This window comes from Pyrus communis, chromosome 2, assembly GCF_963583255.1.
Source record: "Pyrus communis chromosome 2, drPyrComm1.1, whole genome shotgun sequence".
Classification (NCBI taxonomy): domain Eukaryota; kingdom Viridiplantae; phylum Streptophyta; class Magnoliopsida; order Rosales; family Rosaceae; genus Pyrus; species Pyrus communis.
The window spans coordinates 16109260-16128447 of NC_084804.1; the positions used below are offsets into that span (position 1 = coordinate 16109260).

General features: G+C 35.8%; 2 protein-coding genes and 1 long non-coding RNA gene across 3 annotated transcripts; 2 read left to right on the forward strand and 1 right to left on the reverse strand.

Moving 5' to 3' along the window:
- The first annotated feature begins 4782 nt into the window (after positions 1 to 4782).
- Positions 4783 to 8957, forward strand: LOC137726954 (uncharacterized). Its single transcript, XR_011067707.1, has 4 exons — positions 4783 to 5038; positions 5399 to 5999; positions 7367 to 7391; positions 7743 to 8957. It is a non-coding gene; the product is annotated as an uncharacterized lncRNA (long non-coding RNA).
- A 3091-nt stretch (positions 8958 to 12048) lies between these two features.
- LOC137724861 (uncharacterized) lies at positions 12049 to 12777 on the forward strand. Its single transcript, XM_068463524.1, has one exon. It carries the CDS (start codon positions 12049 to 12051, stop codon positions 12775 to 12777), a length of 729 nt encoding a protein of 242 aa, XP_068319625.1.
- Positions 12778 to 14220: 1443 nt separating this feature from the next.
- Positions 14221 to 16096, reverse strand: LOC137726682 (NAC domain-containing protein 6-like). The gene is made up of 3 exons (XM_068465622.1): positions 15847 to 16096; positions 15472 to 15740; positions 14221 to 14879 (listed from the first exon to the last, which is right to left on the reverse strand). The coding sequence occupies exons 1-3, from the start codon at positions 16034 to 16036 to the stop codon at positions 14457 to 14459; spliced, it is 882 nt and encodes a 293-aa protein (XP_068321723.1). The 5' UTR covers positions 16037 to 16096; the 3' UTR covers positions 14221 to 14456.
- Positions 16097 to 19188: the final 3092 nt, after the last annotated feature.

The following is a 19188-nucleotide window of genomic DNA, read 5'->3' on the forward strand; positions in this document are numbered from 1 at the left end:
GATGGCAAAACGGAGCGAATATAACACAATATCACTGGTAGGGGAATGCCTCGTAGCTCAGATCGTATTCCTCGTTCATAGGTCTTGAAGGGGCGCAAAACAAACATGAGTGGACCAAGTATATATATATATAAAATATAATAAAACAGTTATCAACGTACTAACCCCCAGGTTTTATGAAAACATAAATATAATGATAAATATAGGTTTTCCGAAACCTGGCATGCTGTGCAATGCCTCAAATCATAATTTGCATAAAATAATAAACACTAGTGAATGTCCGATAACTCTTCAGGCCCCATGCCGGCTTCCCATCTCTGAGCAGACAGTCAGAGGAAAATACACTTTAGGCCCCATGCCGGCTCCCCGTCCCTGTGCTAAATAGCCAGAGGAAACACACTTCAGGCCCTATGCCAACACCAAACTGTCACCCGGGACGGACCGGATCTATCCCTACGTCCCGTAGCCGAAAGGACCACTAGGTAAGTACAAAACCAGTTAACATACATATATTGAAAATCAACTTCATAGTATAAAGGCATCCATCATCTATACTATAAAGAAGTGTTATAAACATGTTCTACATATCATATCGTCATCCATCAGATATTCTATAAGAACATGGGTTATAAGAAAAATAGTAGTAATTCAAACTAGCCTCAGTAAGCATGTTATCTCAAAACGTTTCGTAAAACATAATTGTGAAATAATGTTTTTCTATGTATGCATTTCTACCATCAAAACATGCATTTTTAGAAGGGGTCCACTCACCGTACACCGTTGCCGTACCAAACAGGAATAACGGAATCACTGCTAAGAATCGCACATAAACACACAATTGGTACTTTCAGTCAAACTCTACTCAAACGATCGAATTTAGGAAAACAGACATCGGAAACGGGTTTAGAACGTCAAAATTAGTCTAGGAGGGATCCCGCATGAAAACCCAAAAAGTCAACCCCGAGGTCAAAGTTAACGTTGACCGTTGACTGGTCAAAGTCAAAAGTCAATGCTGACCTTTGACCCAGTCAACGGTCAACGATCAACGGGTCAAGGTCAACAGGTCATGGGTCAACCCGGTTTAGGGTTTGGGTATTGGATCCGAGTTTGGGTTAGGAAAAATGGGTTTAGGTTTTAGGTGGGCTGGGTTTGGTTTTAAACCACACGGCCCAAAGGCCCAAATAGAAAGGGTTTTGGGTTTGCTAAACACGGCCCTAAGGCCTTTGGGTCTTAACGAAAAAAGAAAAATAAAAATAAAAATAAATAAATAAATAAAAATGGAAAGGGTTAGGGTTTTGGGCTGAAAGCCGAAACAGGCCTAAGGCCCGTGGTGGGGGAGACGGCCTGAAGGCCTGGTGTGAACCGGTGGAGGATGCCGGAGCTTCCACAGCTCCGGCCAACTTCAAACGTGCAAACGAGACCCCGATCTAGGTACCAAAATGAAGCACTAGACGAGAGGAGTATTTTTATACCTTTGGTTCGCTGTAAAACGGCATGTGGTGGTCGGAAAATCCCTCGGCAACCATGAAACTCGCCGGAGATGGGTGTGCCTTCACCCGTGCCAAATTCACTCCAAAACCTTGGAAATAATAAGCCCACACTCAGTAAAACACATCCAGGCAACAACTAACATGAATAAAAGGGAAGAGACAAAGCTTACCCAACCGGAAAAACAATAAAACTCGCCGGAGGTGCTCAGTTCCTACGTCCTCCGGGCGACGAGAGCAAGGGAAAGAGAGAGATGAAGTTTGATGGCGATGATGGTGACTGTCTCCCTGAGCTGGTGCAACTATGGGTGCGTGTGCACTGTCATGGTGTAGGAGAGGGAGAGAAATGGGAGGGTTTCGAAAGAGGGAAGAAAGAGTGCAGACAAAAAAAAAAGAAAAAGAAAAAGAAGAAAAAAGAAAGAAAGGAAAGTCACGGCAAGTGGGGGGACAAAAAGAGAAAAGAAAGGTGAGTTGGGGTACTGCCACGTGGCAGCTTAGGGATAGGGTCAAATCTAAATTTCCAGATCTTGATTGGGTAAAAAATTAAGGACTAAAGTGATAATTCTATAAATTTTTAGGGAGAATTACAGAATTACACTTATAAGTAGGGGCGGGTGTAACAGTTTTTGGTGAAATATAGGATATAAGTAGGGGCAGGTGTAACAGTTTTTGGTGATGGCAATTGCTGATGTATTGTCTCAATTCAATGGAATTTCCACATTTTGAAAGTCACCAAAATCCTCCAAAACAAACCTAAGCCAAGTGGCCTATAAAGTTGCTTCTGATGTACTGGTGTACTCTACCTCTACAATTGATGGAGCTACACAATGTTGATTGACAGAAGCCCAAGAAAACACTCTTCTTCCAGATGTGAAAGCATAACTTGAAGTGCTTTTCATGTCATCTTCAGACCCTCTCCAATTATTGTCATAGAACCCAACTAACAAGGCTTTTTTCCTTTCACATACTCCAGGCCAAAGTCCAAGGTGCCTTGGATATACCTTAAAACTCTCTTGGCAGTTCCGAAATGCTTGTTAGAGGGACAATGTATGAATCTAGCCAAAAAACTTGTTGCATACATAATGTTTGGTCTTGTTGTTGTAAGATACAATAGACTGCCAACAATTTTTCTGTACTCAGCTTCATCTGCAGCACCACTTCCATCTTCCTTTTTCAACTTTTCACTAGGAACAAGTGGTATGCTTACTAATTTGCTATGTTGTAGGCCAAATTTCTTGAGCAGGGATGAAACCTAATGAAGATACTTGTCTCAATTTACATAACTCCCATGCCAAGAAAATGTGCAATCGCTATTATTTCAAAACTCTGAGAAATCATACTATGAGATTTTATATGCAAAATGGAGTTCGTACGCTGGTGGGAGAAGAGACATTGCAAAAAAAAGGCCTAGGGGACGTATATATAGATCCAAATCAAAATAGTGTTCTCTTACCGGTGGTGATTGAAGTGGATGAAATTCCATGTCCACTTGCCTCAACCAACACTACCTATTAAGCAGATGCAGATGGAAAAGAACACATCAAGTTTGAAGTATACATCAAGCAAAACTTTCAACGTTTTCTATTCTATCTTCTCACAAAACACAGAGAAGAAATGGCTTCTACACTCGTTCTAACAGCTTCCACTATAGGCCATACCCGAAGAATTGTTCAAGAAATTGACGAGCATTTGTGTAGATTGAGGCCTTCCGAGGCCTACCTCCACATCACCATCATCATCAATAAACCTAAGGCTTTGTGGCCTCCATGACCTGCATGACTGTGTCGAGAAGTTGCTTCAGTTGCTGCTCACACAAGAAGCCCTGGCATAAGAGCAGAACAAAAAATGGACTAATGAGCTATTTAGATGGCTCTCTTAGGCTGTTGGATGTTTGCAACACTACCAAGGATGTCGTCTTGCAAACTAAGGAATGTGCACTGGGTCCTTAATTAATGATACGAAGAATGCAAGGAGGTGAATCTGGAGCTCTCACAAGGGAAGTGAACAAATACTTAAGCTCCAGGAAGATGGTGAAAAAGGCATTACAAAAGACTGAAGAATCCAAACGGAATCAAAAACCCGTCCACCTACTCTTCCCTCACTGCCACAATGCTTGAATCAATACTATCCATCTCCGGGCCAAAGTGAAAACCAAGCAACTGGTTATCGGTCTCTAAGAGGATGCAATGTAAAAAAGTAGCTTGTGACGAAGAAACAGAAGTAAATGAATTTGCAGAAGTGGATGCTGCATTCAAGACAAGTAAATCTCATTCCCAAAACCAGCTTGAAAATCTAGTGTCATGCATTCAGGACCAATAAGAAGGACTTGAGAGCCTATTTAGTCAATTGATCAAAACATGACTTTCACTCCTTAACATCCTAAAACGCTAGCATTGGATCTTATATTTTCTACATGAAACATAATGCATCCTTTGCTATAATTTCATAGAGTCCGTTGAATAAAGTATTTACGAGACATTCAGGAATGAACTATTTTATGAGACATTCAGGAATGAACTATTTACCCAAATGAATTTTCTGTTTTAAAAATAAATTAGTAGTTTTCTCTGCTTTTCTATGAGTAAACTAGCAAAATATGGGATTTCAAGTTATCTACATTGAATAGTTCTGCCAACTTTTATGTTATGCATTTGAATAATTGCTAATAACTCAAGAACAAGGATGTTTTAAAATCTCGATTTTTATTTTCTCCAAGTCTTGTAGCACGTCCACTATGATGGTGAAAAAACTGAACCCTGTGATTGGACGAGGGAAAATAAAGTTCCATGGAATTCAAAGTTTAAGGTTCAGCAATCTACTATATAAAAATTAGACAAACAGACTTGAAAATGACCAAATACAATACATTTGTGAAAATCTTTAAATGACACATTTTATGGTATCATTTTGAAAGTCTTGTGTTATTACCTCTGTAGTGCACTTCTAGTTTTTTAGTTGTATTTTCTTAGTGTCAAGTAGTTCGCTAGTAGTTTTCTTATTGTGTCTTTTAAACCATGGAGTCTAAATATGATTTCCGAGTATATTTTACTAGTCCTTGTAAACTTAGTAAACATTCACGGTTGGCTTCATCTTTGCCTGCTTGTTTGTTGAAACCCAGTTCTACAGTGGAAGTGAGCTCAAAGATTGCAAACATGTCATCCCATCTCATTATTATATCACATGAAATAGAAGAGAAAAACTGTATATAGATACAAATGGGAAACACGCTAAATAGTAGGTATTGACTTTCTTGTGTGAGAAAATTAAGGTGCCAACCTAAATATGCCTAAATTAATATATACTAAAACCCAAACTCGGGTGGCACTGTTCTAGAGCAGTGTACTTCCCTTTTTACCCCTACTTCTTTTTTGTTATTTCAACTTTGCCCTTCAACATTTTTGTCCGGTTCCTTTTCTTTCCTGTTTTTACAGTGATTCCTTTTCACTGCTTTTGGTCCATTTTTTTTCCGATTTCTTTTGCTTCTCTTCTTTCGTAGCCGTCTGCTCTCTCCTCTCTTCGCCTCTGTTGGTCTCAAAGTGGATAGTTTTGTGGTGAGTTTGTCTAATCTTGCATCCACAACTTTTTTTATGCAACTGTATGGATTGTGTTCTGTGCAATTTTAGATGTTAGAAGCTTTTAATTTTTTTTTGGGTTCAATTTTAAATGAGTTGTTGCTTTCGGAGTTTTCGTTTGATGACAGAGATGGGGTTTCTGGGGAGAAACTTTTCATCCATGAGTTTTTTAGTTAGGTTGTGTTGTGGGTCTTGACAAATGGATTTTCTTTGTAAATGGATTTTCTGTTGAAATTGTTTCTCTTCTCATTTTTGGTTTTTTTTTTTTTTTTTTTTTTTTTTTTTGTGCCATCGGGTTTTGCATGTGGGTGTATAATCAGGTTTTCTTTTGAATTTCAGGGGATTCAGGTTTTTATTTTTCTAGAACTTTTGTCTGCAGCTTTGGAAGACATTTGTGCTTAAGGTGAGAAACTTTGGTTGCTTGCTTTTGGGTTTTGTTGTAGAATTATTTTTTTTATTTTTTTATTTTTTAAGAGTTACATTCGTGGGAATTCATTTGGTCTTCTTTTTTCCTGCATCTGAAAAATGCCACATGATGTGAGTTTATAATTAAATATGAATATCAAAATGGGTTTTCTGTGCAAATTTTCTTTCTGATTTTATAGAACCGAAGAGGATGTTAACAATAACATTGAATGATATGCGATCTAAAGTTCTTTGGTGAGTTATTTGGTTTTCTTGCCACATGGGATTTTAATATTTTTTTTTCGTGGTTTGTGTGTGGTTCTCTGACGTGTTTTTATTTTTAATTTCAGGAAAAGTTAAGGATACGATCAAACGTTTACTGATGAATTTTCTATTTTTCTGATTGTGTGTGATTTAATTTTTTTCAAGCTTTGGGTGTACTTTTTTGATCTGCTTTGATTTTTAGTTGCAGCAAAAGTTGTTGCTCGAATTTTCTAGTTTTTATCTGCGGCTTTGCAAGCTCTTTATCAACAAGGTATATCATTTTTATTCTTTTTGCTGAATCTTTTGTTGGATGTAATCGTTTTTTGTTTTTGGTGAGTTCTTCTAATCTCGCATCTGGTACTGTATTTTTTTTTCCGACTGTATAGATTGTGTTTTGTTGAATTTTAAATGGTAGAAGCTTCTTGGGTTCAATTTAAATGTGTTGTTATCAACTATTGAATTGCTTTCGAAGCTGTTTGGCTACTCCCTTAATGCCCTTTTTCCTTTTCTTTTCAGCTTCTTCGATTTGCAGCCCCCTTCTTTTTATTCCTTTTCCAGATTTAGCTTTTTTTCCCTATTTTGTATCTTTTGGCTGATTTTGTGGATCTTGGTCAGTGTTGTGGGTATTGGTGAATTTCTAGCATGTTTAAGCGTGCAGTTTTTGTTATAATGTATGGATTGTGTTTTGTTCAATTTTAAATCTTAGAAGCTTTTAATTTTTTTTTTTTTTAGGGTTCAATTTTAAATGGGTTGTTATCAAGCATTGAATTGCTTTTGGAGTATTCATTTGATAAGAGAGATGGGGAGGGGGGGTTCTTTTGGGTGAAACTTTTGGTCCGTGAGATTTTTAGTTAGGTTGTGTTGTGGGTTTTCGCAAATTTCTATCGTGTTTATGTGTGCATTTTTTTGTTATAGATTTGGAAGAACATAGCATTACAGGGTGTTGAGGGTTTGCTGGCGGGGGAAAGTAGTAGCATTAAGATTTTGCAGGTGAGATATTAGGGTGAGAGAAAAACGGGACAAAGAGCATCGAAGACACATTTGGGATTAGGGGTAGCAAAATAGGGGAAAAGAATATGACAAAGGAATGGACTCTTAATTTTTTCTTGACTAGTTTGGGATTTTGCTTGCCTTTGGGGTTGTCATTGGCGTCAAGCCATTTGATGTCAAGTGGTGTCTGTTTTTTCATAACTTTTATTACTAATTTTTATGTCATTTGCGATTTTGTGTCCTGGGATTTCTGAATTTTATCGTTCATTGTCGGTTTTTAAAACTTTTTTTGTCTTCATATGTTTGTTTAATATGTTGTGTTTATGCTGGGACACCGTTTTGCAAGTTCTGTTTCCATTTGGGACCACTACATTTTATAAGTGATGAGGGTGAGGTTTAGATACTCAAAACACTCCATTTTTTTCCAAATATGCGCGTTTGGTTCTCTTCGGTTTTAAGTGTTTAAAATTAAATGGTTATTTTGAGAAAATGGTTTATTAGTTTGTCTAATGTGTTGTGATCAGGAATTCAATTGGATTGGATAAAATGCTTTATCAAGTTACGTTATAGGGAATTTTGTGTATTATGGTCTGAGTTTTATTGCTCATCGTTTGTTCCTTTTTCTTTGTTTGCCGGTTTCTTTTGCAGGGGATCACTATAAAATTGCTTGAGGGTAAGATTTTGATAATAAAATTTGAAACGAGGCGTTACTTTTCTTTTTGGAAACTAAGTTAACAGCTCTGCATAGATAGTTAACTGTGTTAAAATGTCTTGATAAAACCTGAACCTTTTGTTATATGTGAATGTTCATTCCTTACTACAAATATAATAGGCATAGTGGTCTAAAAAATTAAAACCCACTGACACATGACATCAGAAATTCAAACCAATTTCTACTGTTACCATTACCTTCTTTCATTCAGATCATCAGCATGTAGTTCAAATCTAGATCAAACCTAGATGAAATTCAGGTGACATTATTTATTGTCATTTTTTAAATAATTTACATTGTTTTAGTACGTAGGTTTACAGCTTGAGCTGAAGATCCAAGATCATTTTGGCAGAGACTTAGATATTGAAGACACTAATTTTGCTCCTTATTTTGTAGTTTAATGTCCTACTTTTTACATGTTTTATACACTTATAACACCCGCAGCAACGCGCGGGCACTATGACTAGTATACATTAATGCGGATTAATTTTATATGGGTTGAGAAATCACTGATGGGGAGAAATTGCATTGAAGTCGCCTATTCCGACACTTACCATTTTGCTACATTATGGAAACAAAATGCAAGGTCACAAATTATGTTGTCTGCTCGGACGCAACAATGATGTGAGGTACCTGCAAAGTAAGGTGAGCTGACTAATCACATAGATGATTAATTTGTATTAGGTACGGGATTAAGCATATAAAGAAGGGTGGGTGTGGATGGTTTTTGCCCTTTACAATTACTGAAGGCTTACACTATAATATTGATACTCTATGATTATACATGCTATATAAATCACTTCATGAGTTGGGATGCTGCAGTGGGAGGGGACATTGCATGGACAGCTCCTAGGGAAGCATATAGATCCAATCGAAATCATGTTACCTTTGGCTGTTGATTGAAGTGGATGGGATTCCATGTCTCCATCCTCAACCAATACTATATATTACGCATATGCATATGGAAAGGAACTCATCAATCACAATTGTAAATTAGCTAGAAGGTCTTCTCTTCTATCTTTTCTCAAATCACAAAGACGAAATGGCATTCCACACTCGATCTAACAGCTTCCCGTCAAGGCCACACCCGATCGTTGAAGAAGTTTATGAACTTTTGTGCAGATTGAGGTCTTCTGAATCCACCTCCACATCATCATCAATCAGCCACAAGCTAAGTAACCTCAAAGACTTGCATGATTGTGTTGAGAAGTTGCTTCAGTTGCCCCTCACCTTACAATCATTAGCCCAAGAGCAGAATGAGAAATGGACTAATGAGTTATTAGATGGCTCTATCAGACTCTTGGATGTTTGTGCCACTGTCAAGGATACCCTGTCGCAAACCAAGGAATGCGTGCAGGATCTTCAATCCATCATCAGAAGGCGGGGAGGTGAATCTGCACTTACAAGTGAGGTCACAAAATACTTGACCTCCAGGAAGATGGTGAAGAAGGCAATCCACAAGGCTATGGTAAATCTGAAGGGGATGAAAAATAGATCAGCATTCTCTTCCCCCAACAAGGACGAGGAGACAATTGCCATCGTTAGCAAGTTGAGAGACGTTGAAGCAGTCACTCGCGAAGTATTTGAATCGCTAATGTCATTCATCTCAGGGCCAAAATCACGGTCATTGGTCTCAAAGATGATGCAGTCAAAAAGAGCGGCTTGCGAGACAGAAACAGAAGTGAATGAATTTTCACAGTTGGATGCTGCACTACACAAAAGTGCCGATAACGCGCAAAACCAGCTTGAGAAGCTAGAGTCGTGCATTCAAGATCAGGAAGAAGGGCTTGAGTGCCTATTTAGACAGTTGATCAAAATAAGAGTCTCCCTCCTTAACATCCTAAACCACTAGATTTAGATCCTAAATTTTGTACATGAAAAGTATACTTATATGCATCACATCATTTGATATGAAATTGAGAGTCTATTGAGTAAATATCTACTTTCTCGCTATTTAAGAAACTATTACAGAACAACAATCTTTGATGATAATTTTATGGGATTTTCAGAATTGCACTAATCAAATCCAATAGAATTTTCTGATTTAACAATGATTATTAATTTTCTCTGTTTATCCATGAGTGAACTAGAACCCTATATGATTTCAAGACTGGAAATTTGACCACAGTATCATCAAGCGGTAACAAAAATTAAAAATTAAAGAAAAAAAACATCTAAGAGAGAGCTGGACACGGCATGTGATTTTGAGCAGCAAGCAGAGTAAATATTAGATTTCACAGCTATCAAGATTCTTGTTGTCCAAAAAGAATTATCATATTCGTTCACCAAATTTTTATTGATAAAAAATAAAAAAAAACAAAAAAACAAAATTTTCCCTCCTCAACATCCTACATCACTAGAATTAGGTTTTAAATTTTCTTACGTGAACAGTATTAAGCAACTTAACTAGCACAATTTGAAGATCGAACATTAGTCATTAAAATAAACGCTCTGGACGCGCCACAAGTGATTTGATCACCAAGTTGGGATCCCAAATACATACTTTTAGGCTTTGTACATTTATTTGCATTTCGTTACGTCTCCACAATTATAATGGCAAGAAAGTACGTCCATTTACCATTAAAATACCGTACAGCAAGAATGTTAACGTCAGTTTGAAAAACTTAATTGTACTTGAAGTTGAACAAATTAAATTTTAGCCTACGTGTCGTGTCCTAAGTCATTATAATATTATAATGTGGAGATATAGTGATATGCGAATAAATGCATAAAATCTAACTGCAAAGACTCGGAATCCGATTCCTGTTGTCTAGAGAAAATGATCCCTACAGCTCCTATAATACTAAACTGAAAGATTTATACCCTAAATAGTCACAACAAACACGTTTAAGTAACAATAATAGTTATGGCTACCTTAGAACATTTTTAATGGGCTCTTTAAATAAGCTATTTAGCTAAAATTTAGGGAGGAGATGAAAAACCAACTGATGCTTCGTTTTCTGTTGAGAGTTGATGATGTGTGGACAATTTATCCCATATCACTAAGGGATTGACTTAGCTATGGGCTTATATATATAGTCCTGGGCTATTTCTTATAAAGGCAATTGGTTTTATAGTGGAATCTATTTTCATCTATTAAGAGTAAATCCCACATTGATGAGATGATCGACCTTGCATGTGCTTATAAGTATGGTTGGACTACTCTCCATATTGTCAATTGGTTTTATGGTGGAACCTCAACTTTCTTTATTGTATCAAAGTAGGTTGTCCCGCATGTGAAGCCCAATAGCCATACGCGCTCCACGTCACCCTCGTTGTATTATCCACGTGTTATGTTTGAAAGTTCATTAGCATGTTGAGAGTGAATCTCACATTAATGAGATGAGGGATCTTGCATGTGCTTATAAGTAGTTGGGCTACTCTCCATATTGCCAATTGGTTTTGTGGTGGAACATCAACTTTCTTTATGATCATGGTATCATAGCAAGTTGTCCCTCGTGTAAAAGCCCAAGGGGCCACACATGCATCACCCAGTTGTTGTCCACGTGTAGGCTTGAAAATCGACCACACATGCGGGGTGTGTTGAGAGTTGATATGTGGACATTTGTCCCACATCAGTGAGGAATTGACTTAGCTAAGGGCTTAGATGGTTTTGGGCTACTTCTCATATTGTCAATTGATTTTATAGTGGAGGATCCCCAATTTCAGCATTATCTAACTTTAAAATTCTGGATATTCTTCTTCACTTATAAGTGAGAGGTTGAGGAAGTTGAGGTTTCACCATAAAACTAATTGCCAACATAGAAAATAGCACGATTTTTTTAAAAGTTCTTGCAAGGTCACATATTCAATTCACGTGAATGACATTTCAATACCTAATTATTATAATTGGTTCACTTTGTGACTTAAATAACCCAAATCCCTCATCCCATTATTGCTATTGCATGTAACAGGAGAAAAAAAAAATAATAATAGGTATTGCTTTTTCTTGTGTGAGGAAAAGGTGCAACCTGAATATAAATACCATGCAGCGTCATCCTAAGGTTCAGATGCTTAGTGATTTAAAATGAGTTGATAGACAAATGATGGGGAGACATAGCATGGACATCGCCTAACTAATCTGGCAATAACCATTTTCCTACATTATAGAAACACAATGCAGCGTAAAAAATTAATACAGATTGCAGATCTTGCCTGCTCTGTGTGCAGCAATCATATCAGGGACCTCTAAAATAAGATGAACCACTAATCACATTCATTGATCACCATAAATTATTTTTTATTTAAATTAAGCATATAAGCAGGATGGCTAGCTAGAACGTTCCATGTGTTAGATGTTAATTAATGAATGCTTAATTACATTATAATATTGATACTCTAAGATTATACATGTTAAATAAATCACTTCATGAGTTGGAATGCTGGAGTAGGAAGAGACATTGCATAGGCATTTCATAGCGAAACATATAGATCCAATCTAGATCATGTTACCCTTTTGGCTGGTGATTGTAGCGGATGAGATTCCTTGTCCCCTTCTTCAACCAACACTATATGTGAAGCATATGCACATGCAAAGAAACTCATCCATCACAATTGTACATTAACTACAAGGTCTTCTCTTCTATTTTCTCTCAATTTCTCAAATCACACAGAAGAAATGGCTTTCCACACTCGCTCTAACAGCTTCCCCTCAAGGCCACACCCGATCGCTCAAGAAGTTGATGAACTTTTGTGCAGATTGAGGTCTTCTGAGGCCACCTCTACATCTTCATCATCCATCAGCCAAAAGCTAAATGGTTTACAAGATTTGCAAGATTGTGTTGATAGGCTGCTTCAGTTGCCCCTCAATCAACAAGCCTTAGCCCAAGAGCAGAATGAGAAATATACTAATGATCTATTAGATGGCTCTATCATACTGTTGGATGTTTGTGCCATTGCCAAGGATGCCGTCTTGCAAACCAAGGAATGCATATTGGATCTTCAATCAATTATACGAAGAACACGAGGAGGTGAATCTGGAGCCCTCACAAGTGACGTTAACAAATACTTAAGCTCCAGGAAGATTTTGAATAGGGCAATTCAAAAGGCTTTGAAGAATCTAAAGGGCATTAAAAACCGATCCACCTTATCTTCCCTCAACAAGGACCAAGAGACTATTGACATTGTTATTAAGTTGAGAGATGTCGAAACAGTCACCATCATGGTGCTTGAATCAGTACTGTCCTTCATCTCCGGGCCAAAGTCAAAGCCAAGCAGCTGGTCATTGGTCTCCATGATGATGCACTTGACAAAAGTAGCTTGTAAGGAAGAAACAGAAGTAAATGAATTTGCAGAAGTGGATGCTGCACTCAAGACAAGCAAATTTGATCCCCAAAACAAAGCTTGAAAATCTGGAGTCATGCATTCAAGATCACAAAGAACGACTTGAAAGCCTATTTAGGCAGTTGATCAAAACCAGAGTCTCATTCCCCAACATCCTTAACCACTAGAATTAGATATTAAATTTTTCACATGAAAAGTATACATGTAGATGTACATCATCTGATATCAAATTGATACAGTTTATTGAGTAAATTTTTACCTTCTCCTACTTAAATTGCCGAGCAGTGATATTCTTTGATGATAATTTCGGGGGCTTTCTGGATAGCACCAATTAAACTCGATTGAATTTTCTAAGTTAATAATAAGTAATAATTTTCTCTGTTGAAAAAATAATATTGGGACACACTAGTCATCAATGTAGTTACAAATATTAAAAAGGGTAATGCTACGGAGACCCAATTTTGTAAACCAAATGATGTGATTGTTGATGATTGGATTATTACTTAAGTGTTGGGTTGATTAATGTGTTTATTTCTTATTGGTGACGTATTATTTGGTTTACAAATTTGGTTTAAAAATTTGATCTGCCTAGCAATACCCTATTAAAAATAATCATCTCAAGAAAGAGAGGTGGAAACCTACAACAAAATGTGAAAATATGTTTATTACATCGTCATTATATCATCGTTGTTTTCTCATTATGCCATTATATCATCGTTGCTTTCTGGTTATGTCAACATTATATGATTATTACTTAAGTGTTGATTAATGTGTTTATTTCTTATTAGTGACACTATTTGGTTTAAAAAATTGGTCTGCCCATCATTACTCTATTAAAAATAATCATCTCAAGAAAGAGAGTTGGAAACCTACAACAAAATGTGCAAAATAGGTTTATTATGTTGTCATTGTATCGTCGTTATTTTCTTATTATGTCAATGTTGTGTCGTCAGTAAAAAAAACAAAAAAGATTTAACTACCTCTCTAAAAATAAGAATAAAAATTAACGGATAATCTCTTCTTTCTGCGTCCAAAACTATTCAAAGGGGGTCATTTTTGTAGCTATTATCACTTGGTGTAATTTTTGTAAGAGTAACATTGTATGGGTGTCATTATTGCTCATTTCCCAAAAGAAAAACAGAAAAGCTCAAAGTGAAACAAAATAAAATTTATTTATTGCCTTATGTGCCGGCCCATTTGTCCATGAAACCTCTCCTACCTACCATTAGGGTCCATTACATTATGTGTGTATGGATACTAGATAACATACTGGATCAAAAAAAAAAAAAAAAAAAAAGATACATACCATCTCTCCCTCCCTCAAAAGAAAAAAAAAAAAAAAAAAAAAAAACAAGAATGGAAAAAGAAAAACTAGAGAAGAAGCTGTTCCTCAACTAGAACAGCATATACTTGATCCCTAACTCAAAAAAAAAAAGAAAAAAAAATAAAAAAAAAAAAAATATATATATATATATATATATATATATATATATATATATATATAAACTAGAGAAGAAGCTGTTCCTTAACTAGAACAGCAGACACTTGATCACTTACAAGGTGAGGCATGACCAGACGTCCTAAAATGTGAACAAAATTTATCTACAAGAATGTTTGGATCCGAATTTTATGTCTTGCCGCATTTAGGTTTAGATGACCAATTAAAGACTAAATGAGGGCTAATGGCTTTTCGTCTAGGTTAACAAAGCTCAAACTTTATTTTATCCTAACACATTGAAGCAACTAGAAGTTGAGAATGTTGGCCAAAGGGGTCAAGTTTTGAAGCCAAGGGCTACTCATTTGGGTCCAAACTGTGTCTTGGGTCCAGTCCATGCTAAATTTAGGCACTTGGAGTTCTGGTAAATTGTATATGGGATGAGGAGACCCTTTAATCTCCATTGCATTCTCACCCTTTTGCTCTTGTGCTACCACTAGAGTTGCATCTTCCACTTCTTGCTTGAATACTACATGCTTTGTGGGAATTTGTGGCGTCAGAGCTTCCTGTATTGCTTGGCTGCCAAATGAGATGGTCTCCATGGATGTTGGAGGAGATGATGAGTTAGGGGAAGCATGAAATTCCTTTATCTGATTTTCCTCCATTGCTGCCCTTTGCTCTAGCACTTTCAAGGATGTTGCCTTTCTATATATCTTGCATAGTACAATATCCTGAGTTTACAAATAGAAAAAGAGAGAGTTTCATTAGATTGCTATCCAAGAATTGACCTATGAAACTACGTAATCAAGATTCCTTAAATGTGAAGGTGAAATTATCAATTTGGTTTTGAGCACTGTAAATGATTAGTAATTGAGACTCGGATTATATATGAGGTTGCAAGTTTCACTCAGTTAAAAGTGGCCAAATTTCTTAAGTGCATATTATTTGTTGCGTCACTTTTACCACAATTGTAATTTTTCATAAAATACAGACTCACAAAATATTCGCTGAGCAAAAACACTCAATGATTGAGAAAATAAATACATATAAACTTTTTTTGTAGTTTGCATGAAAACTACAAAAGGACTTTTTTTTTTCTTTTTTTTTTTTTCCAAATTTAAGTGAATGGAGATAGAAGGATTAAGACACTTCTATGCTTGGAGACTCCTTGATAAACACCAATGAACAAGGAATTACAAGACTTAGTTAGAAGACTTTCTAACTCCCCCTAAAGCATGTTCAAACTTCGGAAAAGATAGCGAGAAAATTAACAGGTATTAGATACTCGATTAAAAAAATTAAGTGGCATTAACAAGTAATTACCTTGAGATACTGGCAGTTATCAGGCAAACGATACTCATTCATGACCCAATCAGTCTTGCTTCCTCTTGGGGCTCTCCCTTTGTAAAAAACAAGTGTCTTTCTCAACCCTATGATCCTCTTTGGCTCCGAGAGGCTCACGATCTTGCGGTCAGAGCCGGTGGCTTTCCAAAACCCAGTTTCAGTGGTTCTGTTAGGCCTTCCTCCACTGCCATGCTTCCTGTCCCTTGGCACAAAAAAATACCACTCCCTTTCTCCGATCTTTGACAACCCTGTATAAGATAATTAGCACCCATTAATTAATTACACATCACAACCATGCCCTGATCAATAAAATTCAGACAGTATATATGCATGAGCAAAAATGTTTGTACGTACCAGGCAAGTCCCAAGGGTCATGATGGTAGATATTGAGGAATCCAATTATGTCAAAACGCAACCTTTTGCCAAAAACCATGTTTTTAAGGTAGAATTCAAGAAGTTCTTCTTCTGTTGGATGGAACCGAAATCCCGGAAGTTCGAATTCCGGAGTCATTTCATGATCAGGATTTATGGTGTTGGCTGCCATTGGAGATGCAACTAGTGTGAATTAGAGACTGTAATTCAGAGAATGAATGTTTAGTGCACTGAAGACATACACACTTTTACAGAATATTTATAAGGGATGGGAGGTGCCACCCCCCCCCCCCCCCCCCCACAAAAATGATTTCGTATGTTGGTTGATGGAGAAGCCTTCGGGGTGTGGGACCCACTTGACCAAGTCTCCAATTATCAGTCTTTAGAAATTAGAGTTATGTGGGGAACCGGACCCCACAAACGAAATGGGCCCACGCGGTTTTGGCTTAAAGTCATGAGAGAATGGTGACATGGACATGCTAAGTCTTTGCCAATTGCTTGACTTGTATTTTCTATGGGTTTTGGACTTTTACCTGGAAATTTCAGGAATGTATGCAGTTCGATCAGTGCTATTTTCCAAGTAATTAAATATCTACCACAAAATGTTTGATTTTTGTTTTTTTTTTTTTTTTTTTTTTTTTTTTTTTTTTTTTTTTTTAATTTTTTTGAAGCAAATGAAATGATGAAGAATAAATAGATGCAAAGGTTCAAACTGTACGGAGTCAGCTAGTCCCATGGTCCGTTCAATGTTTTAGTTTAGACTTTGAGCAAGTCTAATTGCTTGATACTTGGAATCCAATACCAAGTAGGAAAAAAGTATTATCACCATCTTCTAGCTAATTTGCATAGTTCAGCAACACATGTTGAGCTTCCTCCTCCTTTCCTTTCACATGCACAAAGGAAAATGAGGAATAAAAGGCTTATTAGTCCTTTGAGTTGAAACTCACATGCAGTGTTTGCATGCAAAACTGGAAACACAAAATTTAGGACCTCGAAAACTAATGCTAGTATATGTCAAGTGTTGGGAAAATTACAAAAAAAAAATTGTAATATTCTTCTAAGAAGTACATAGACAATTAGGCTGAGGCGCGGGTATCTCACTTTTCTTAAGAAGATTCAAGCCCACTAAGGTTTGACAAAAATTCACAAACCAGTGTAGCAGTATATTTCTTAACTTGTCCCCTTCAGGATATAACAGTCCAATTAAATTGTGTTTGACTCAGACCTCTGTGCACAAAAAGAGAAGAGTCTAAAGCTTCACCACTAGAACACCCTTATTTAGCCAATATAAGTAAAAGATGCAAAGTATGAAGGAATAAAGATTGTATTTATTAGGAAAGTGGTAGTGGGATCATAAATAAAAAGACAATGGGAAAATGCTAATAATTATTGTTTATTCTCACCCTTAGTGAACAGGATAATAAACACAATTTAACAAACAAAAAAAATTATTACAAGAGTTACAAAAGTTGAAAAACTAAAGACTCCATCTTAATTTTCCACTAACCACAAATAATGACAAATAAACTTACTTTCTCAGTAACAACCAAATAATAAGAATTATAATTTATTTAATTTATTTAATACCAACATCAAGCACTCATATCATGCAGTGTAGAACAAGAACATCCAAATTATAATAAAATCATAATAGTTCATCATATTTTCTAACCACAAAAAAAATTACTTATTCATAAGAGTTCATGGGTATACCGAGCTTTCCTTTATAAAATTGTCTTAATTAAGAGTATGATAGTCATCATTTCATTCTTACGTAATAGAGACAATCTTAATTGAGTGTACAAGCCACCTCGTTTGTGAAGTGTACATATGAATAAGTTATTTGGTGGAACCAAACTCTTGATATCTATAGGTCTTATATGGTTATATATGGCAGACATGGATTTAGTTAAGTTGACTAAAGTAATTTGTTTTATTCTCTGCACTCAAGTTTGAATCTCTCATTTCCGTAATTCAGTGTAATTATCCTATCATTTGTTTGAAAAAATAGAGCTTATTTATGTAAGTAGAATTTACACTTACGAAACCATCTTGTGAAAGAAAAGTGCCCATAATTAAGCTCATATTGTATATATTCCAAAACGTGTTTTCTCCAACTTTGCACATTTGTGTCCTAACACTTATGATCCAACCAAAAGAATAGATCCTTCGTAATAGACCTAAAATCAAGACACGTAAAATATTGCTTGGCATGCCGCTTCACAGGATTTTCTTGAATTTTTCATAACTTACCAAGATAGAGTAAGCTCAAATATTTCTTGTAGACTTGGTCATATACACTCTCCCTGCCTCCGAAGACATATACATTTCGATTTTAAAAGGATTAAAGTTAAGACTTAATTTTTAAAGTTAGAATATTGGGAATTAACCATAAATTACAAACTTTATTAAAAGATAGTCCATAATTTCTGATACAACCTTCACTCTATTTCTAATAAAAATTAGCTCGGAAGTTGGAAGTCCATAGTTAAACTTTGGGATTGTTGCTGAAATCTTATACTTTAAATTAAGATAGATGAACAAAAAATAAAAAAAAGAGGTAGCCAAGGTGGGTTGACTTGAGAAGTCCAGGGGAAAATGATTTAGATGTTAATCATTAACAAAGAAATTCCTCTCTTTTGTGGCCAAGTGTTTCATTAATAGGTAGGTCTGGCAATTTCTTACATAACCCGTTAACACAACACGTAAACGATACGAAAATAACAGGTTTCAAGTCAACATGATAACTAATTGGGTCATTATTGGGTCACGATAATAACCCATTAATAACAGGTCCTTAAGAGGTTTACACGAGAGTGACATGTGGGTAACCTATTTCGACACGATAAGAAAAAAATTATTTTGATGATTTTAATTTTTTAAACTACTAAAAAAAAAATTACTATAAAATACAATATATATATAATGAATAAGTATATATTGTTTATTAATTATTATACTATTATTATTCTATATAAAATTTAAAATTTAATTTTTGTTTATTTATTTATTTTTATATTATATTATAGACAAAGATTGAGATTAAAAATCATAAAACACTTTAAAAATAAAAATATCAAGTAATTTAAAAATACCAAACACATTAAAAAAATTATAATAACTAATTTACATGTGCGAAAAATATGAAAAAAAATGCAAACGCTTGTAGTCGCATCCTCTACTTTTTGAGAATGGGTATATGATCGTTTGAATTTTTAAAACCATACAAACTCTCATGAATAGTATTTTTAAGGGAGTTCAAAATAAACAAAATTCATACTCATTAATGTATGAGTCTGAAAGATGTGAAAGCATAATAAACGT

What these genes read in the sequence shown, in the direction of transcription:
- LOC137724861 (XM_068463524.1), top strand. Translation starts at nt 12,049, where the DNA reads ATGGCTTTCCACACTCGCTCTAACAGCTTCCCCTCAAGGCCACACCCG.
- LOC137726682 (XM_068465622.1), bottom strand. Translation starts at nt 16,036, where the DNA reads ATGGCAGCCAACACCATAAATCCTGATCATGAAATGACTCCGGAATTC. An exon ending in TGACCCTTGGGACTTGCCTG is followed by an intron (nt 15,741 to 15,846) that starts GTACGTACAAAC and finishes TATCTTATACAG; the next exon opens with GGTTGTCAAAGATCGGAGAA. An exon ending in ATAACTGCCAGTATCTCAAG is followed by an intron (nt 14,880 to 15,471) that starts GTAATTACTTGT and finishes TTGTAAACTCAG; the next exon opens with GATATTGTACTATGCAAGAT.